The sequence below is a fragment of the Balaenoptera physalus genome (genome assembly GCF_965194825.1).
Source record: "Balaenoptera physalus genome assembly, chromosome: 12".
Lineage (NCBI taxonomy): Eukaryota > Metazoa > Chordata > Mammalia > Artiodactyla > Balaenopteridae > Balaenoptera > Balaenoptera physalus.
The window spans coordinates 65,904,141-65,924,512 of record NC_138897.1 but is presented as its reverse complement, the minus strand read 5'-3'; the positions used below and the strand labels follow the sequence as shown (position 1 = coordinate 65,924,512).

Genomic DNA, 20,372 nt, shown 5'->3' with positions numbered 1-20,372 from the left:
ATCCGCGGAAAGCAGCAAGACTTCTAGAAACAAGCTAAGTGGGTTGAGAAGCAGCCCGGACCCACAGGTCTTGCTGCTCCTTCCAGAAGTTTTGGCTCCTGTTCCCAGCGCCCGGTGTGTGCGGGGGGCAGGAAAGTGAATGGCAGCAGAAGAAAGCGGAAGGCGGGGCTCGCGGGTTCCAGCCCGCACCCAGACGTGGGGTCGCCTCCGGGCCACCGGCGGCGGGGCGGGCTGCGCACCTTGAGATAGTCGTTCTCCGAGCGCAGCTCCTCCATCTCCCGCAGCAGCTCCTCCTCCTCCGCCGCCGGTACCAGCCGGGGCTGCTCGCCCGGGCCGTGCTCCTTGGGGTTCCCGGGGACCGTTCGCTCCGGCGGAACGCACCCCCCTGCATCCTCCGCCACGCCGGGCCCCGGGAACCCCGCGGGGACCCCGCTCGGGCTGCTTCGACCCCCGAGGCAGGCGGCGGGGGGCGCGGCGAGGAGCACTGGGGGCTCCGGGCTGCCCGGCGGCGCCCCCCGAGCCGCGGGGCTCGTCGTGGGGGCTCCCCGCAGGGGTTCCCGGTCGCTGGAGCCTGTGCCGGACTCGGCGTCGCTGCTGGCGGCGGGGATCAGGCGCTGCTCGTCGGACAGGGGGTCCGAGGGACAGTCGGAGAGGTCGGAGCTGCTGTCGGTGTGGCTGATACGCGAGCCGGGGGCCGGGGAGCCGGTCGCGGAGGTCACGGCGAGGATCACGGCGGGGACCGGGACAATGGGGACCCGGGGCCCGGAGGCGCGGGCGGGGACCACCCCGGAGCCGCGTTTGGCTTTGCGGCCCTTGGCAGCGGCGGGCGGCGGCTCGGCCCCGGGCGGCGGCTTCCCGACCCGGGGCAGCGGCTCGGCGGGCGCCGCGCGCGCCGCCCTCCTGGGGCCCGGAGCGGCCTTGGCGCCGCCCGCTGCTCTGGCCCCGGCGCCCAGCGGCGGCTTGTCCTTCGCGCCAGGGGCGCCGCCGCTGCGCCGGGAGAGGCGGCCGGGCGCGGCCGGGGGCCCCGGCGAGGGCGGCGCCTTGCCCGCGAGGCTGGGCGAGCGCGGAGCGGCGGGCGCCGGGGCTCTGCCCGAGGAAGGGGCGGCCGGGGCCGGGCCGGGGGCCGCGGGCCGGCCGTGCAAGTCCTTGAGAAATGGCCTGGCGGGCGAGGGCGCGCGGTGCAGCCGCCTCCGCTCGGCCAGCGGGTGGAGGTGGTGGTGGCGGTGGTGCTGGCCGGGCGGCTGTGGCTTCGCATCCGGGGCGCCGCCGGCTGCGGGGCCATTCAGCGTCTCCATGGCCGGGGCCCGGGCCGCGAGCAGCAGCTCAGGCGGCGGATGCTCCGGGCGGCGGCGGCGTGCAGCCTCCCCGCGCGCCCGCTCATCACTGTCCGCCAGCCCCGCCCGGTGTGCGCCCCGCACTCCCGCGCCGCCGCCGTCCCCCGCACCCCGGCCCCGAGGATCCCCGCGGGGCTCGCGGCCTCCGTCTCCCGGCTCTCCTCCGGCTGAGGTCACCAGCGCTCGCGTTCTCCGGGCGCGGCGGCGCGGCGGCTCCCTGCCGCTCGCATCCCCTGCGCGCGGCGCGCCGGGCTCGCACACCCGCCCTCGTCCAGCGGCAGCGGCGCTGGCGGCGCGCTCCCCGCTCCCGCGCCCCGCTCCCCGCAGCACCGCCTGCTCGGGCCCGCGCCCCCCTCCCAGCGCGGGCCCGCCGCCCGGTGCGCATGTCCCGCCTCCCGCCAGCCGGCGCCGCGATGGGGGCGGGGCTGTGCTCCCGGACTGCGCGCAGGCTGTGGCCCCCGGCCCTCTCCGCCCAGGGACCCTCGTGCTTTTCGAGGCCGGGGAGGCAGTACGGTAGCTGGCGAGGGAGGGGGAAGGGGCAGAGGTGAATTGGGGGGCGGGCGCTGCCCCCCGGTGTGGCGGGAAACTGGAGGTCCGGGAGGGTGGCTGGGCCCCTCCGCAGGGTTCACCCTCGGGGCGCCGGCGTCCCCTCCGCGGAACAACGCCCCCCCACAGGCCCCCGCATCCAGGCCAGCCTCCCAGGGCCCCTTAGTTCCGCCCCGCCGTCCTCTCCCTCAGGGCCGAAGTCTCCACCCTCCTTTAAGGAGTGCTGGGACCCGACGCAGCTACCTATCGGGTCCAAGGCGCACGGGGCTGCAGAGTTGGCACCCCAGTAGCCTCTGGAGCTCAGAGGAGAAGCCGCTGTCGGAGTAGGAGAAGCATCTCGCCAAGCTTGGCGTCAGAAAGCGAACTCACATTTAGTGTCGGCTGCGAGCCAGGCCCTGTTAAGACACTCCAGCAGCTCGGGCAGCGGCATTGTTTCATTTCATCCTCATAACAAACCCGACTACGAATTACTTCTGTCTTCTTGAAGGATGAGGACATGGGTGCGGGAGGTGAAGTCAGTGCCGCAGCCAGTGCACGCTGGCTGGGACTCATACCCGAGTCTGTGCAGTGTTCAGTCCTACATGTTGTCCCCTCGGAGAACCCGGAGCTTGAGCGCCGCTTCGACCACTGGCGATTCTACCGTGGCTCACTGACCTTTTCAAGCCTCTGTTCCCGCCTCTGTATAATTAGAAAATACCTCCACCTGAGTGTGGGGCGTGAATCAGCAAGGATGAGAAAACACTGTGTAAGCTGTAAAGTGCTGTTCTATATCACTGAGTGCAGCTTTTGTCCCAGGTGTTGGACTGTAATAGAAAAGAACCTTCGTGTCCTATTACAAATTAATCACTAAAGGGATGTTGCCTATAAGCTTAAATTATACATAATGACCCGCCCGTCTCTGGGAACCCCACCTCCCAGGAAATGAGCTTTAAGCTAAAACACCTTTGTTAAGCTCACAGGAAACCTCCTGACCAGGCCTACCTGTGAATGGCTGCAGGAAGGAAGAAATTAACATATTCCCCTCCGAGTTTGGCCAGAAACAGGACTCTACCCCCCTCCCCTTTTAGTATAAAAGAATCCTGAATTCTAACTTGGAGAAGATGGCTCTTTGGGACATTAGGCCACCATCTCCTTGGCCTGCTGGCTTTTTTTTTTTTTAGATTTATTTATTTATTTATTTTTATTTTTTGGGCTGTGTTGGGTCTTCGTCGCTGTGCGTGGGCTTTCTCTAGTTGCGGCGAGCGGGGGCTACTCTTCGTTGCGGTGCACGGGCTTCTCATTGCGGTGGCTTCTCTTGTTGCGGAGCACGGGCTCTAGGCACGCGGGCTTCAATAGTTGTGGCTCGCAGGCTCTAGAGCGCAGGCTCAGTAGTTGTGGCGCACAGGCTTAGTTGCTCCAAGGCATGTGGGATCTTCCCGGCCCAGGGCTTGAACCTGTGTCCCCTGCATTGTGGCCTGCTGGCTTTCTGAATAAAGTCACTACTCCTTGCCCCAACAGCTCACCTCTGGATTTATTGGCCAGTTGTGCAGCGAGCAGTACAAGCTTGGACTCAGTAACAGGATGGTGGGCAATACTCAGAGGAATAAGGGCCAGCCTGCCGTCTAGACTTGGCTTTGCTGGGAGGCAAAGGCGGGCAGTGCTTACAAGTTGCTGGGGTCGGCACGGACCCTGACCCAGGAAGGATGGGCTGGTCTAGTAGGTGAGTACCCAGGACCTGCCAGGGCAGAGGCTGTAGATGGGACATTATCCTCGAGGCCGGGGGAGCCTTTGGAGGATGCTGAGCATGACTGATCTTCTCTAATTAGGAGGATCCCAGTGGCCACAGCAGCAAGGAGAGGGAGGCAGGTGACAGGGAGCAGTTAGCGGCTGCAGCCAAAAGCGCAGATGAGGGCAGTGGTAGTAGGAATAGAGAAAAGGGGACAGACTTTTGAAGATGAAAGGAAAAATAGAACCTATAAGGGAAAAGAATCTGAAAAAGAATATATCTATATATATAACTGAATCACTGTGCTGTACACCTGAAACTAACACAACATTGTAAATCAACTATACTTCAATAAAAAAATATATACATAAAAAATAAATAAAATGTAAATTTAAAAAAAAGGGAAAACATAGACTCCAAAATCTGTGATCTTAACCTTAAATCACCCTACTTAGCCACCTCCTTCAAAAAGTGCGGGATAAAGTCATCACTGACGCAATAGCTAATAAGACCACAGCCATCTATCATGGGGTATTTGGAGAAAAAGGACACAGGTGGTGACAACAGTGCAGAAAGGCTGACAGGTGCCCTGCTCCCACGCCAGGCCCATCCAGCTCTCCCTAGAGGGCGCTCTAACTCTCCCTGGTGCCCAGTGATTAATCAGAAAGTGGCCGCCATCAGTCCCCAGAGCACAGCCGCCTGGAACTCCGGGACCTTCTCCTCGACCTTCTTCCAGAGACACAGACGTCCCCGACACCCTCACATTTCTCGAGAATTATGTCCAGGACTGTTAGCACAAGCTTGCCAGCTCCTTGCACTGCATCTAATCATGCAAAAGACCAGCTCAAAAATGTTTCCGTAAGCTAGTCTTCCAAAAATATCAGCCAGGTTCCATACTCTTTGTCGCCAGCTTCCTTTCCCTCAGCTAGTAAGTCAAACAAACTTCATCCTCTGAACGATTAGCCTGGCGATTGTTTCCATTGGACCTTGGCAAGGAGGTGTCCAGGAATGCTTCCTTTGTTCCCAGCAGTCAGTGCATTACAGGTGTACCAGATACCTGCTTGCATCATAGATGTTTTTAAAGTCACAGATGATTTTAAAATAACGTTTTGTTCTTGTTAAATCAAGTTAGTCTTAAGGCATTAGGGGTTTGCTATTTAAAGGAGACTTAAAGTGCTTTGTTCTGGAAAACAACAACAAAATCCTGTGTGGGTGTGGCTGTTCGGGTCTGTCTGCCCTCAGACCCTGCCCCCTGCTCTGTGTAGCCAGGGAACAACCCACAAAGGTGGGCTTGCTGGGCTCCTGGGTTTGCTGATTGGGTTTGGCCTCTGGGAGGTGCAGTCAGGAGATTAGAAGGTAACAGCAAGGAAGAAATCAGGGGATTTCTTATCCCCTCTCTGTGCCTCAAGTGGCTTCTGAGCGGCTGGGTCTCCTCTGTGGACTGGCCTGTTGGGGTTCCAGCTTTCCCCAGATGACCTGCTCCCACCGGTAACTTCATCTCCTCACAAGCCTCTCAGTCAAGGATGGTCATGGCTTCCTGGGGCTGCAAATCTGTGGGTGACGTCACTGCCCCTGTTTGGCCCTTGATCCCCCCATCCCATAACCAGTCCCCGCACTGCAGTGCCTGTCTAGGGCCTGCATGCAGCACTGGTGTAAAGAGTAGTTTGGGGAGATAAATTAGGAGCGTGGGGTTAACATACAGACACTACTACATATAAAATAGATAACCAACAAGGACCTACTGTATAGCACAGGGATATACTCAGTATTCTGTAATAACCTATAAGGGAAAAGAATCTGAAAAAGAATGACTATATATATGAATATGTATAACTGAAAAGAAAATATATTACAAATATTCACTGAAAAATAAAGAGAAAATTCGGATTAAATAAATTTTTTTTTTTTTTTCTAAAAAAAGGAGTAATTTGCTATGACTGCATCCACAGTCTTGTCAAAGAGCAGCGTGCTACAGTAACAAGAGCTGAGATTTTGCCACCAGGCAGATCTGGGGCAAATCCTGCCTAAGTCACTTGCACTCTGTGTGGCCTTGGGTAAAGTATTATCATCAATATCATCATCATCACTATGATTTAATACCAGTGGAATAATCTCCAATACTTTAAAATGTGAGCAAAGCGAACTTGGAGTGAGAGTTAGAAATCTAGTCTGTGTCTGTACAGTTATATAAAGCGAAACAAATTTTTTTTCTTGTTTGACTCATAAAGGGGAAAAATATGACTGCCTCTGGACGACAGAGATTTTTGCAGAACTTCTGCACCCTCAAAACCTTGTCCACAGTACTTATCTATTTTCCAGTTATTTCCCTTATTTTAACACAAAGGCACTTTAGAATATGAAATCATTCCTGGTCTAAGTCAGAAGAAGTCATCCTCTTTGAAAAGAGTGGAAAGAAGAGACTTTTAACAGAGTGGGCTGTTTTTTGGCGCTTCAGGAAAGGTGGGGTTGAAAAGGGACAGCTGGAAGTCAGGTGGCCCTCGTGGGGTGCATGTGCCTCCCAGCTGCCCCTGCAGGGTTACTGCCAAAATGCCACGTGGGACTTGACACAGGCCAATTCTACAAGGGCCCACAGACCCCTTCACATGGCCAGACTGGCCCCTGTATATGGCTTGGTGGTGGTCATGATGATGGCTTCAGAGGCTCATAAATCTTGAGGACACCAGAAGCACCTGGGGAGCTTGTTACAAATGCAGGCTCTATGGCCACACGCCCTGGAGCCCTGATTTCAAAGGTGTGGAGTGGCGCCCCAATCTGAACTTTTAACAAGTACTCTTGATGCTGATGACCCTCTGACCACACCCGAGAAGCCCTGAGTTAGTGTTTCAAACACAGCTCCAAGCATCACATGCTTATCATTTGCATTTCCTCCTGGTTCTGTTTGAGAGTCCTTCCAATTTTGGTATGAGATTCTGGCAGATAAGAGATGCAGAGACCACGATAAAGGCATAGCCAGTGAAGCGCCAGCTGTAGACAATGTCACAAAGTCCAGGCCCGTCCTAGAGCCAGTCTTAAGTGGTAAGTGTCTCTCTGATCCAAGAACCCAGAGGAAGGGGCTAGATGGTGGCAAGGAGGCTCTTTGCTTGTGAGCAGTGGTTCTTTATGAGGAGGGAGCTCCCTCTTGGAGCATTTGGGAAGTTTGTTATGGTATTTTCTGTTGTTGCAAAAACTGGGTTGGGGAGCACTAGCTGAATTTAGGAGGGGAGTCAGGGATGCTGGATGTTTTGCAATAACCCCAGAGAATTGCCCCATACGCTGCACAACTTCCAAATGTCCTCCTGAAACATTCATGAAGGTAAAAAAAAAAAAAAAAATTGCTTACCATCATCTGAACCTAGAACGTAACTGTTTATCTTAGTCCAGTCGGGCTGCTGTAACAGAATCCCACAGAATGGGTGGCTTATAAACAACAGACATTTATTTCTCACAGTTTTGGAGGCTGGAAGTCTGAGCTCAAGGCACCAGCAAGGTCAGGTTCTGGAGAGAACCCACTTCTGGGTTACAGACCAACATCTCATGTCCTCACGTGGCAGAAGGGGCAAAGGATCTCTCTGGGGCCTCTTTTATAAGGACACTAATCCCAGCCATGCAGCCTCCACCATCATGAGCTAATCACTTCCCAAAGGCCCCACCTCCTAATACCTTGGGCATTAGGACTTAACATGAATTTTGGGGGGACACAACATTCAATCTATAGCACTGTTTCACACCTAAACACAACACTTTTACATATAAGGCAGTATTTTTAGTTTGTTTTACTATATACTGGATTTTTTTTAAGGCATGCAGCTGCAATAGAAATCAAGACTGGACTTCATTTTATTTGGAGATTTGCAATGAGTTGTGTTTTTTTTTTAATTTTATTTATTTATTTATTTTTGGCTGTGTTGGGTCTTCATTGCTGCGCGGGCTTTCGCTAGTTGCGGTGCGCGGGCTTTCTCTAGTTGCAGTGCGCGGGCTTCTCATTGCAGTGGCTTCTCTTGTTGCAGAGCATGGGCTCTAGGCGCGCGGGCTTCAGTAGTTGTGGCTCATGGGCTCTAAAGCGCAGGCTCAGTAGCTGTGGAGCACGGACCCAGTTGCTCCGCGGCATGTGGGATCTTCCTGGACCAGGGCTCAAACCCGTGTCCCCTCCATTGGCAGGCGGATTCTCAACCACTGCGCCACCTGGGAAGCCCTGCAATGAGTTTTTCATCTTTGATCATTTCGTCATTGATGGCAGTGCCACTCAAAATATTTGAGTCATCAGTATAACACCTGTATTTGTCTGCATTTTTGCAATCGTCTCTATGTGTAAGATCTGAGTACTTCACTGTATATATTTTCTAGTATATTTATAAGCTTTATATGTTAAATACATACTATTTTGTTATAAATAACTTTCTTATTATTTCTCTTTCACTTTACTATCAAAGCATTGTATTGATTTTTTAAAAATACATGTTTTGGGGAGATGTTCACACACTAACTGATTCTCATTTCACGAAAGGAAAGGGCATTTGTAAGAAAAGACGGGGCGATGTGCTGCCCTTGTTGGGAATCGGGGTTTCTGCCCAGAAAGAGCTGAGCTATTGTGGAGGGTGCCCCTTCGTGGTGGGTGTTGGGATGACATCCCTTCCCCCACAGGAAGAAAACTGCAGAATCTAGAAGCGTCCCCTGGGGGGGAGGAAGAGGAGGTTGGTGATTCTAAGACGTGTCCTTTCATTAAAGGAAGCCGTGTTTCATTATGCAAGCTTTTGTATGTTTGCTAAACTTGAAATTAAAAATTCAGACTTCTTTCCTCTTACAACATAACTGCTAAAATTTGTAAAATTATTTTTAAAAAACGATTGTGGGATTCTCAGCTTGATGCGCATGGAAAACATATTGCTAAAAAAAGGAAAACTCGGGACTTCCCTGGTGGTCTAGTGGTTAAGACTCCGCGCTCCCAATGCAGGGGACGTGGATTCGATCCCTGGTTGGGGAACTAAGATCCCGCATGCTACCTTGGCGTGGCCAAAGTAATAATAATAATAAAATTTTAAAAAGGAAAACTCAGCAAAGTACTCTATCTTTCCCGATTGGCAGCATGTGGACTCTGAAAAAATTCAGGGAAATTAATAGGCTATGTTGTCACCGCTTTAATTTAGAACATTGCTCATTTCCTCATGCAAGTCCTGAAATGCATGGCATTTCTTGTTTTATTGTAATTCACCATTATTTATTTCTCTCCTTACAGAGTTACAACCCTTCAGAACAGAAATGGAGATATGAGGCCAATAACGACTTCCTCCTGCCCAACTTCAATGCTCATCTTTCCATACAAAATAAGAGTAGGTTCACATGGAAAGCAGAAATAGAACAGGCATTTGTAGGTTTCATAGCAGACAGTACTTAGGGCATAAATTTCCTGATTAATACAGAAGATGGGATACTGTTTAAGACAACACACACAAGGGAACTCCCTGGTGGTCCAATGGTTAGGACCCCACACTTTAACTGCCGAGGGCCCAGGTTTGGTCCCTGGTTGGGAAACTAAGATCCCCCAAGCCGCATAGCATGGCACACCCCCCCAGAAGAAAATCACACATAAAATACATTTTAATTATTAATTCTCATAAAATTACCGTCAAGCTCATTTTAGGAACGAGGAGATAGAATGATGTGGGTTCTATGCCTGGGCACAGTGGTTTGTTCAGATACCTTGGACAAAAGAGCTCAGTCTTCCTGGGCCTTCGAGGCCTAATCTACCAAGTTAGAGAGTTGAACTGAAGCTTTAGTGTATGTCCCGGCTTCACATATCTGAGGACTGAGGTAAACTTTTCAGTGCTATTTTAATTATCAACATGGGATTATTCATAGGAAACTGTAGGTCACCTCTGTTCATTCTCAGACAAAATACCCTCAAAGAATATGAACTAATTTTCATACAAGAATAGTATAATTTAGGGCTTCCCTGGTGGTGCAGTGGTTACGAATCCACCTGCCAATGCAGGGGACACGGGTTCGAGCCCTGGTCCGGGAAGATCCCACATGCCACAGAGCAACTAAGCCTGTGCGCCACAACTACTGAGCCTGTGCTCTAGAGCCCGCGAGCCACAACTACTGCAGCCTGAGTGCTTAGAGCCTGTGCTCCGCAGGAAGAGAAGCCACCATGATGAGAAGCCCGCGCACCGCAACAAAGAGTAGCCCCCGCTCGCTGCAACTAGAGAAAGCCTGTGCAGCAATGAAGACCCAATGCAGTCAAAAACAAATAAAATTAATAAATTTATTTAAAAAAAAAAGAATAGTATAATTTAGAAGGTTAATAGGATGCAATAAGTATGACAAACTTTAGACATATTCCTACTTACCGTACTGGGGCAGACTATTGAGAGTTAATCATGTTTTTAAGAGATTCTCAGTATTATTCCTTAGGATAAGTCCATTTCATATTTGCCTCTTTAAATATTTAAATATCAGGATCTAGGAATTTGAGCGCAGAGAGAAAGCACTGCAGTCCTCTCGTTCATCAGCTCCTATTTGGGAAACCCTGTGGCTGGTATCCACTTGTAATTCTGAAGCAGACCTCCCTTTCATAATTAGGGTGATTGTATAATTTATCATCTAGACCGTAGAATATTTGAGAATGAAAGGGGGCACAGTTAGTAATTACACGAGACAACAGGCCTGAAGTGGACCAGGGCAGCTGGCTCAGGCTGTACGGTCACCTGTGATTAATGTCCATTCCTCAAGGTAAGAATGTCTCCAGATTGGGTCAGACTGACTCATGTTTACATCCACCTACACTAAGAACATGAACTCTTTTCACTGTGTTTATCTCTTTTAAATATACTTGGGAGAGAAGCCTGTTAAAGAATCTCCATAGCCTGTTCATCCACTCACTCATGTACACACTCATTCATTCAAAGATTATTTATTGGGACTTCCCTGGTGGTGCAGTGGTTAAGAATCCGTCTGCCAATGCAGGGGACACGGGTTCGATCCCTGGTCCGGGAAGATCCCACATGCCATGGAGCAACTAAGCCTGTGCACCACAACTACTGAGCCTGTACTCTAGAGCCTGCAAGCCACAACTACTGAGCCCTTGCACCTAGAGCCCGTGCTCTGCAACAAGAGAAGCCACCACAATGAGAAGCCCACGCACCGCAACGAAGAATAGCCCATGCTTGCCGCAACTAGAGAAAGCCTGCGCGCAGCAACGAAGACCCAATGCAGCCTAAAAAAAAAAAAGAAAAAGAAAAAGAAAAAGATTATTTATTGAACCCCTTCTAAAATGCTAGGCTATGTATAGATATCGGGAATATCAGGGATGAAAAAAACATGGCATCTGCCTTTATAGGGCTCACCATCTCATATAGAAAATATAATGAGAAAGAGAAAAGCTGCCCCAGGTACCAGAGCTGGCCTCCGTATCACCTAGGCCTCCACGTTCCTAGGGTCTAGCCTGGCTCTCAAAGCCAAGCCCTGGCACTCTCCTATCAAATATAAACAATGTCACAGAACCTCAACATCAGACGAGGTCACTCTGGGACTGCGATGGGTCAAGACCACTCTGTAGTCATGTCTGAATACAGAGAAAACACAAATATTGTCTAAACCACGGAAATGACCAAATATCCCTTTCTCCCTGCTATATGAGCTGCTGTTTCTTACCAATTACAGCATCAGTCTTGCTCAAGTGGTCCCTCCTTCTAGGTGGGATTAAGATACCCAGTCATAGAATTATCCCTGCTTCCTGACAGCATCCAATCCACCCCAAAGCCCTGCTCCACTGGACCCTCCCCAAATCACCTAACACAAGTCCAAATCCATGTCCTGCAGAGGGCTCCCCACAGTTTCCATCCCTCCACTGCCATGGGCAATAAACCCAACGTACTCAACCGCGGTGTGTGAGCTCCAGGTGAGGATAATTATGACTCCGGAGGAAACTTAACATAGCACCCATTCTCTGTGTTACAAATATATCAATATGTGAAACATAGTTTTTGTGCTTTAATGGGTCTTGTTTCTCTTTGAAAAAGATGGCATAAATATGGAAAAAAATATTATCGATATATTTAAATGCTATAAATCTCTGAGCAGCTAAATCTGCTTACTGTTTGCCCAGATCAAAGCCTGCTTTGGAGATGAAGAGAAAGTCTTTTAGCTCCATGAATTTCTTTTGTTCCACAGTGAAGCAAGGATCTTATCTTTTGCACCAACATAATGCCATTTTATAATCTAGGCTACAGCAGTCGGTGATTTCATGAGTTCTCAAGTCCTCTCCGCCGTGCACTGAAGTGGTGTTTATCCATTTCTATTTTCTCTGCAGGATGCTTCTAAAATATAATTTGAAGGCTGTAATTGTTTTTGTCCCTAGAAAGATAGGAGAAATAGAGTGGAATGGGCTGTCTCCGGAAGTACAACTGGATGGCCTCTGGAAGGATGTTGCCTAGGCTGATGGTCATCTTTCAAGGATGCTGTAGAGAAGATTCTTATCTGGGCAAAGGGTTTGCTTTCATCTCTATAGTTACATTCATGCTTCTTCCATAGAGTGTAACCTTCCCTAGTACAGAGCCCCAGGGCAGTACAGAAATCCGCTAACAGTAGGTAGTTAATGTGTCTTTGCCTGTTATATAACTGATATCAGTCACCAGGGGAGCAAGTGCATGCAGTCATAAAAGTAGCCTTCATTTTTCTTTCCTTGCTCTTACTTTTAAAAGTTTCTACACATGTATCAAGTTCAAAGGAGTTATTACTTAGAACTTAGAAAAACTTAGAACTCTCCTCTGCTTAAATCTCTCCTTCCAACTAGTCACCCTGCAAGATTCTAGAATCTTAGACTACATTCTATCACATAGAACATTCTAGATTTCATTTTTGCTTTAGTCACTGAAAATAATGATGACCAAAGTTTTCCTTTATATCACTTCTATATATACTTCCAGGGAGGGAAGATGGACCAGAAGTTCAGTTATCTTACAGCTTTTTCAAATAGAAACTCATTTTCATCTCAACTAATAAAGTGTAGAGAAATCAAAATCAAAAGCATCAGCAGTTAATACCTCCTAGATACCTGGAACTTTTCAGTGTGAACTACAAAGCAGATTCATACCCTTTAAAGAATTTGTAAACTCAGGAACTGCTGAGAGCGGGCAATTTTTGAGAGGTATGAAAGATACAAAGAGTCACAGTGTGTAATTTTTATATAAATTTTGGGTCTTGTACCTCCTGAAATGGACATAAAGTGGACTGAAAGATGCAATTGAGAGACAACTTTCTTCACTAAACCACAGTTGGTATTTTCATACCACTTGGTCCTTCCTGTGAAACTTCAAGATGCTCAGAACCCTTGTGTCCAACTGGAATCCACCAACCCCAGCTTACCTCTCGGAAAAACAACACATGTAAGAAACAAACAAAAACAAAAATTCAGCCAAGTTAAGACAAGCAAACCATTTAAAACTGACAAAAGCTATCTGATGTGGAAAATACAAATACTGAACCAATCTCCCTGGTTTATGAATGTAACTAATAACTAATCACATAGAGCATTGAGACTCAGGGACAGATTTTTGGCTTTGTGACCTGATCTCTGGGGACTGCTGACTGGAGAAACAACTCAGAGGGGCTCTGTGACCTGTTCTGTAGACATCTGTTACCTTCATTCATTCCTACACACTTTTCATTTATTCTTTCAAAAGATGTTGTTGTCACAGGCACTGAATTTATATAAAAGATGAAAACGACTGGCCTCTGCCCTTGAGAAGTTTCTGGACAGACTTTTTTTTTCTTTTTTGAGACAGACATTTAAAAAATGAAAATATTGAAAGAAAGTTTCTATGCTAGTAGAACCCAGGGCCAGCTACGTAATTTGCAGGGCTCAGTACAGGAACCCTTTGTTCTAAAAAGCAGGGGGAAAATGCCATGAAAGTTCAAAAAACAAAGCTTTTCCTTTCATCCACAGTCTCTCTTTCAACTTGTCCTGGTGTTTTTATTTGCTATTTAATGTTGCTCTAAGTAAAGAAAAGTTAAGATTTTAAATCAATAGCATGAACTTTGCCTTAAATCTTTATATTGTGCAATGCTACTTCTAAATGCAAAAACAGGAACTCTTAGCTCCTATGTTGAATCACAGAAATTACACAATTTGTATTTTGATTCTCATACATGTATATGTGTTTCATTCTTATTAAGACAGTGGAAACATTTCCCCAAACTAGATCAACTGTTTTTATTTTGCTTCTCAATATTCACACATTTCCCACCATTCTCCACCTTCAGGGAAAGCCCTGAAAGGAGAAGAAATGATGGATTGCCCTTTCTTCTCCTTTCCTTTTATGTCATTTTCAGTGGAATCCGTGGCTAATTCAGGGGAGGGGCACAAGTAAGAAATACTACGATAGAGTTCCTTGGCCATTCATGTTTCTTCGAACACCATTACCTTCTGCGTTTTGAAGCTAGTTCTGGTCAAAGCAGTTTCTGATTCGAAAAGAAAGCCTCTAAGAGCCGCCAGCACCCTTGCTCACTCATAAACATAACACACTTACCTGGATTCTCTTGGAGTCTGCTGAACGCCCTGCATTGTGCGTCTGCCGTAGATCTGCCGGGAACTGCCTGCTCTCTGGGGCATCACGGATGCAGATGCAAAGGAGGCTCGGGGAACGGCAGATGTGCATGTAGCATGGGTTTACTCCGCTCATCCATCTGCTTCACTGTCCCACTGGACTTCCCTTAAAAACACAGGTTCACACTGTTGGTGGGAATATAAATTGGTACAACCATTATGGAGAACAGTATGGAGGTTCTTTAAAAAACTAAAAATAGAACTACCGCGGGCTTCCCTGGTGGCAGTGGTTAAGAATCCGCCTGCCAATGCAGGGGACATGGGTTCGAGGCCTGGTCCAGGAAGATCCCACATGCCGCGGAGCAACTAAGACCGTGCACGACGACTACTGAGCCTGTGCTCTAGTGCCCGCGAGCCACGACTACTGAGCCCGCGTGCTACAACTACTGAAGCCCGCGCGCCAAGAGCCCGTGCTCCACAGCAAGAGAAGCCACTGCAATGAGAAGCCTGCACACTGCAACAAAGAGTAGCCCCTGCTTGCTGCAACTAGAGGAAGCCCGCGTGCAGCAACAAAGACCCAATGCAGCCAAAAATAAATAAATTAATTTAAAAAAAAAAAGAAAGAACTACCATAAAATCCAGCAATCCCACTCCTGGGCAGATATCTGGAGAAAACTATAATTTGAAAAGATACATGCACCCCAGTGTTCATTGCAGCACTATTTACAGTAGCTGGAAGCAACCTAAATGTCCATTGACAGAAGAATGGACAAAGAAGATGTGGTACATATATACAGTGGAATATTACTCAGCCATAAAAAAAGAATGAAATAATGCCATTTGCAGCAACATGGATGGACCTAGAGATTATCATACTAATTGAAGTAAGAGAAAGACAAGTATCATATCACTGATATGTGGGATCCAAAAAAAATGATACAAATTAACTTATTTACAAAACAGAAACAGACTCACAAACTTAGAAAACAAACCTATGGTTACCAAAGGGGAAAGGTTGGGGGGGGGAGGGATAAATTAGGAGTTTGGGATTAACAGATACACACTACTATATATAAAATAGATAATCAACAAGGACCTTCCGTATAGTGCAAGGAACTCTACTTAATATTTTGTAATAACCTATATGAGAAAAGCATCTGGAAAAGAATGGATATATGTATGTGTATAATTGAATCACTTTGCTGTACACCTGAAACTAACAGAACACTGTAAATCAAATATACTCCATTATAAAATAAAAAGTAAATTAAAAAAACAGGTTCAAAGTTAAACGTAGTAAGAATTTCAAGTTTAATGCAACAGCAGAGCTATAAGCCAAGGATGGAGCCCGTCTAAGCAGGGATCCTGCCTGACTGCACAGGTCATGTGCAGGAAGCCCGCCCAGGGGCATGAAAGTCCATGATGAAAGGTGTGGTGAAGGGCAGCACAGAGCCCAGCAGGAGGCTTCTTTCTGCAGAGATAGCACAGCACGGTGGCTGAGAGCTTGGGCTCTGGGGCCAGACCCCAGCATTGCCTGCCTGTATCCTTGGATAAGTTACTTACTCTCTCTGTGCCTCAGCTTTCTTGCCTGTAAAATGGGCATAATGATGGTTCCTAGATCATAGAGTTATTGTGAGGATTAGACTTTAATGTACATATAAATATTTAGAATCATATGACTTGGCATCTAGCAAGCCCTGAATGAAGATGAGCTATTGCTAGTAGAGACGAATGTATGAGATGATGCTCCCAAACACCAGCATCTAGGGCTCCACACTCAGTAACCAACTTTCTGAGAGTAATTTAACTTCCTGTATCAAACTGCCTGCAGGCAACGGATGTGCTTGATAGTACCTTCCTCACTGGAAAATAATAAATAGATATTCTGGTTTGCAAATTTGAAAAACAAGAACAAAAACACACAGAGGGAAGTAATTAAGTCTGGTGAGGCTCTCTGATGGAGGAAGAAAATGAGCTTTGTCACAAGGCATAATGGGTCCTAGACATAATTGTTTTCAGTTTCACAGATGAAGAAACCAAAGCACAAAGAAGTAATTCACCAAACACAAGGCTGTTACGTGGCAGGACCAGGCTTACACTCAGAAATGCCGTGTCCATTTACACCCTCCACCCCACTGTACTCTGCGCCCCACTCCTAGCACGTGCTGCACACACACCTCCCCCCCCCCATCAGAGTGGCTGCGGACCCTTCCCAGGAGTGAAACAGCCCACCTTGCAAGATGCAGAGGAGAGAACTTCTGGAGAGACAGCTGGAAGGAAAGAACTGATGACCGTCAGGCAGGTGATGCCCACGGCTCTGCCCTCTTCATGGGAAATGTAATGCCAGATTGTCTGCCCTCTGGGTTCTAAAAGCTGGGAGCCATTCTGGAGTTTCCACTCCTAGGTGAGATGATAGTGGGAGGAGGATTTTAGATTTATCAGGAATCGCAGGTCTTTGGGGGTGCATGGTGTCCATACAGGAAGAGCAAGATCTGCTAAACTAATTCTATGTAAGTTAGAATTTGAAAAGGTGGGGAAGCAGTTTTTGAAATAAAAATGTAAATAGGGCCATCGAGTGCAGAGCAGTGTCACCCACACATGGGAAGCCTAGCCTAAAGCTGTGGAAATAACTCCTTGTCTACAGATCCCTCCAGAAGTTTAAATGTGGTCCCGGGAGAATGTTATCTGAGAGGACCGAAGGAGGAAGCAGTTAGATTCTTTGAGACTCGGGAAAACAGAGACTGTTAAGGCATCAGGGAACCTACTCATGATTTCCCAGTGTCTGTTCAAGGACACTCTTGTGTTTGGACAAGTTTCCCTCGTGCTGCTTTGTGAAATAAACAGTGGACCAGTGTCGGCCACCAAGAGTGGTCTTGGGTTGCATTACGTGCTATAGGGTGAGTAAGAAGCAGGACTTTGACCCACAGCTTCAAAAACTATGAGTATCTCAATCCCAGACATTCATCTGAGCACAATGACAATGAGATCAGATCGAATGCTGATTTAACCAGATATTTTAGGAAAGCCCTTGAAAATAGTAATAGCATCACAGATTCAAAAATCCTGCCATGAGGGTGCGTGATGTTATGGATGCTTTTGCATGTGTGCATGTGTGTGAGTGCATGGGTGTGTGTGTGTAAGTGGCTTAGCTTATTAGGTCCCAGGGGTGGACGTGTTCAGCTCCCTGTCTCCCATGGCAGTTTTTCCACATTAAAGATTAGGGAGAGGGTTGCCACAATCCCGTTCTTCCTCTGTTTGTTTTGGAGGACATTGAGGTCTGCTGGGGCTGTGTTGTGTCTGACGGTTGATCTAAGGAGAGAGGAAAAGGATGGCCAGGCATGTGCCCCTGAAATTTTAGTAGGAAGACCTTCTAGAGGACACAGCAGCAGGAAGATGCTTAGGAGAGAAGGCCCTTCTCATGCCGCTTTCCTGCCTCTTTAAGATGGTACAGGTCCCAGGAGTTCACCTTCTCCTTCTGCTTTCCCAAAACTTCAATGAGCATTTTCTTTACACGAGGCACAGGCATCACCTCTCCTCCTGCGTCCCCATCCCAGCCCCTCAGCTCCACCCTGCACCCTACGAATGAAAAATGTTGCTGCCATATCAGTACACAAAGGATGCTGCAGCCATCAAGCCATCACATTACAGCCGCCCCGTCAGTGAGCCCTGAGGGCACTCAGGATGGAAACAGGATGCCCACCATCAAGCCCTCAGCCACTGCAGCCACCCCCAAAGGTGCACCCTGAGGGGACTCAGGATGGGAAAGCACAGGATGCTGGCCCCAGAGAGCTGAGGTGCACGTCAAAGGAATGATCTCAGTGAGCCCGGACTCACATCTTCCCATACATAGAAAAGCGCTAAATTCCTTAACTTGAGATGCCTGGTTTTCTTTAATTAACAGTAATCTTTTGATGTTCCAACTACCTGGTCTTTGTGGCAAAAGCCCCTATAGATCTTGGCTTCTCCCTTACCTCTTGGGAGCGGCCCATCAGAGCCATCTGAGAGGCTGCGTCCTGGGCTTAAGTCCTCAGTTTTGTCTGCCAAGTAAAACATTCTTCTCAACTTTTAGGTTGCGCTTTTTTTTTTTTTTTCAGTCAACAACCCTATTCAGCTCTCTTAAGGCCTCTGGGCAATGACTGCCTCCTGCTTCCTCTGCTGCCTGGCGGGCTTCAGGAGGGGGATGCCTGACCAGGACTGTGGCATATGAATCGCTTTCCTTTATTCCCATATTTATCCTGCACGAAAAACCAGGACCAGGGTCTGTACAAATTTCAGGATACGTCTGACAGATGCCCTGCTAGCTGCTGAAAAATGATTGAAGGAGAAATGTATTTATTTATCCATGCATTTATTTATTACCTTTGCTGTGCAAAATATAAGGACTCCTCTCCAAAGATGTAGATGTGAATGTTTACTTTTTTAATTTTTAAAAGTAAGGACAGAGAATATGTCACATCAATCACCACTGGATACACTGCAAATCTCAAATGAAGGGGGAAATGGAAAAGACATACAATTTTTGCTCCTGATTTGCAATATTAATAAAACCTTTGTTACTAGTTAGCTTGTGAGTAGAATGAAATAGAAATATCTTGTTAGTGGTAAATTTATTCAGGAACTAACTGGAAGGCTAATTTGAATTTATAGAAAATGTATAGATTTTTTTTTCTTCTGGTTTAAGAAAACAGCTTTAATGTATACAAATAATGGGAACTAGGCGGCATATGTTCTTTGCCGGTTTAAGAATTGGGACACCCAGACTTAGCTCTGCCCCGTAAGGAAAGAATGACCTCCAAACGCCCGGCTTTGGGACCAGACTGACCTCGGCTGAAATCTCGGAGGACCACAGTGGATCCCTCACTCACTACCTTTGGCTTCCCTTCTCCACCAACAGCTAATAGTAATGAAATACTCATCTGAGAGTCATTGCAAGGATTAAATGAGATACTGTAAGACCTTTTGTGCATTTGAAACACACAGAAAACTTTCAATTAATTAGCCCTGTGACCTTTGGGCAAGTCAACCTCACCAAGACTTGTAATTAGCATATCAAACACCAGCCTAATTCTGCCAGCTCCTCCTCTCACTGCAATTACACCGTTTATATGTAAATGGCACTGCCAGTCCCTGGGTTGTGCCCTCGGAGCTCAACCAAGAAAGTAGTGCCCCATCTTACTGACCCTCCTCCCTTCCTTAGCGAATGCTTGTTCACTGGGAACACAATGGTCCATGTCTGAGCAGCCCCTAAGGAACTGACCAGGTTGACAAAATGCAGTGTGAATTCTCAAGATTTTTCTGTGGTTCAGTGATGGGAACAGAGATGACCCCACATGTGAGCAGTAGCCACCTGTGGTCTGGAGGGAAGGCGGAGGAAGGTAATTGTACTTGGATGGAGTGTTGCAATGTGCTATGACAGCCTCTTGAAGCTTTTGGAAGCTAAGGGAATTTTACCTGACCTGAAATCACCATCAAGATGTGTGTTTGTAACAAAACAACTAATACTAAACTTTCATTGGGTTATTTGTATGGAAATATGTTAATATAAATGTTTCAGACATTACATGAAATTTCTAAAAATCTTATATTTGTATTTGTATGGAAATATGTATGGAAATATGTTAATATAAATGTTTCAGACATTACATGAAATTTCTGAAAAGCTTATATTTGTATTTGTATGGAAATATGTATGGAAATATGTTAATATAAATGTTTCAGACATTACATGAAATTTCTAAAAATCTTATATGTTCTGGTATAATGTTATAAGTAATAATCCTAGTTATTACTTTAAAATGTATATCTCAGAAATAACTAATTTTCTTGTCAACTGCATTATTATGAACTTTCATCAAATCTTTTACCGTGGTCATTTTTAAGTCTTTTGTCATTTACAGACAATTCTGGGTGTACTCTGATGATTTTGCAAATATGTTCCTATAAAAGGGTTTCATCTTCAAGAAATTCATGGAAAAGACTCTGACAAGTACAGGTTTCTGGTAACTGACTGTACTGCTGAACTGAATGAATAAGCATTTTCAGAACTCTGATGAAAAACTGATGAACTCATAAAAGTGCTAACAAAAGATCAAGATGAAAAAAAAACAATTAATTACATGGGACTGAGTGAACTGATGAGGATGAGTATAATTTTTGTAAAAAAAAAAAAAAAAAAAAAAAAAATTCTCATTTAATAATACTTGGTGAAAGGCACCAACATTTGTTCTCCAACACCCATTCCAGG

At 47.2% G+C, this 20,372-nt stretch overlaps 1 protein-coding gene and 1 long non-coding RNA gene across 5 annotated transcripts in view; one reads left to right on the top strand and one right to left on the bottom strand.

Annotated features, from left to right (window-relative positions):
• MTCL1 (microtubule crosslinking factor 1) overlaps window positions 1-1,656 on the bottom strand; it is a 126,831-nt gene extending 125,175 nt beyond the window's left edge. For 2 of the 4 annotated variants that reach the window (XM_082418569.1, XM_082418568.1), the window contains exon 1: window positions 240-1,656. In XM_082418569.1, the coding sequence (XP_082274695.1) occupies window positions 240-1,295 (1,056 nt within the window). In that variant the 5' untranslated portion in view covers window positions 1,296-1,656. The remainder of the gene's footprint in view (window positions 1-239) is intronic. The other 2 variants (XM_082418566.1, XM_082418567.1) reach the window with 1 other exon arrangement.
• Window positions 1-20,372, top strand: part of LOC309640278 — a 711,494-nt gene that overhangs the window by 532,138 nt on the left and 158,984 nt on the right. The gene's annotated exons all lie outside the window — the stretch shown is intronic.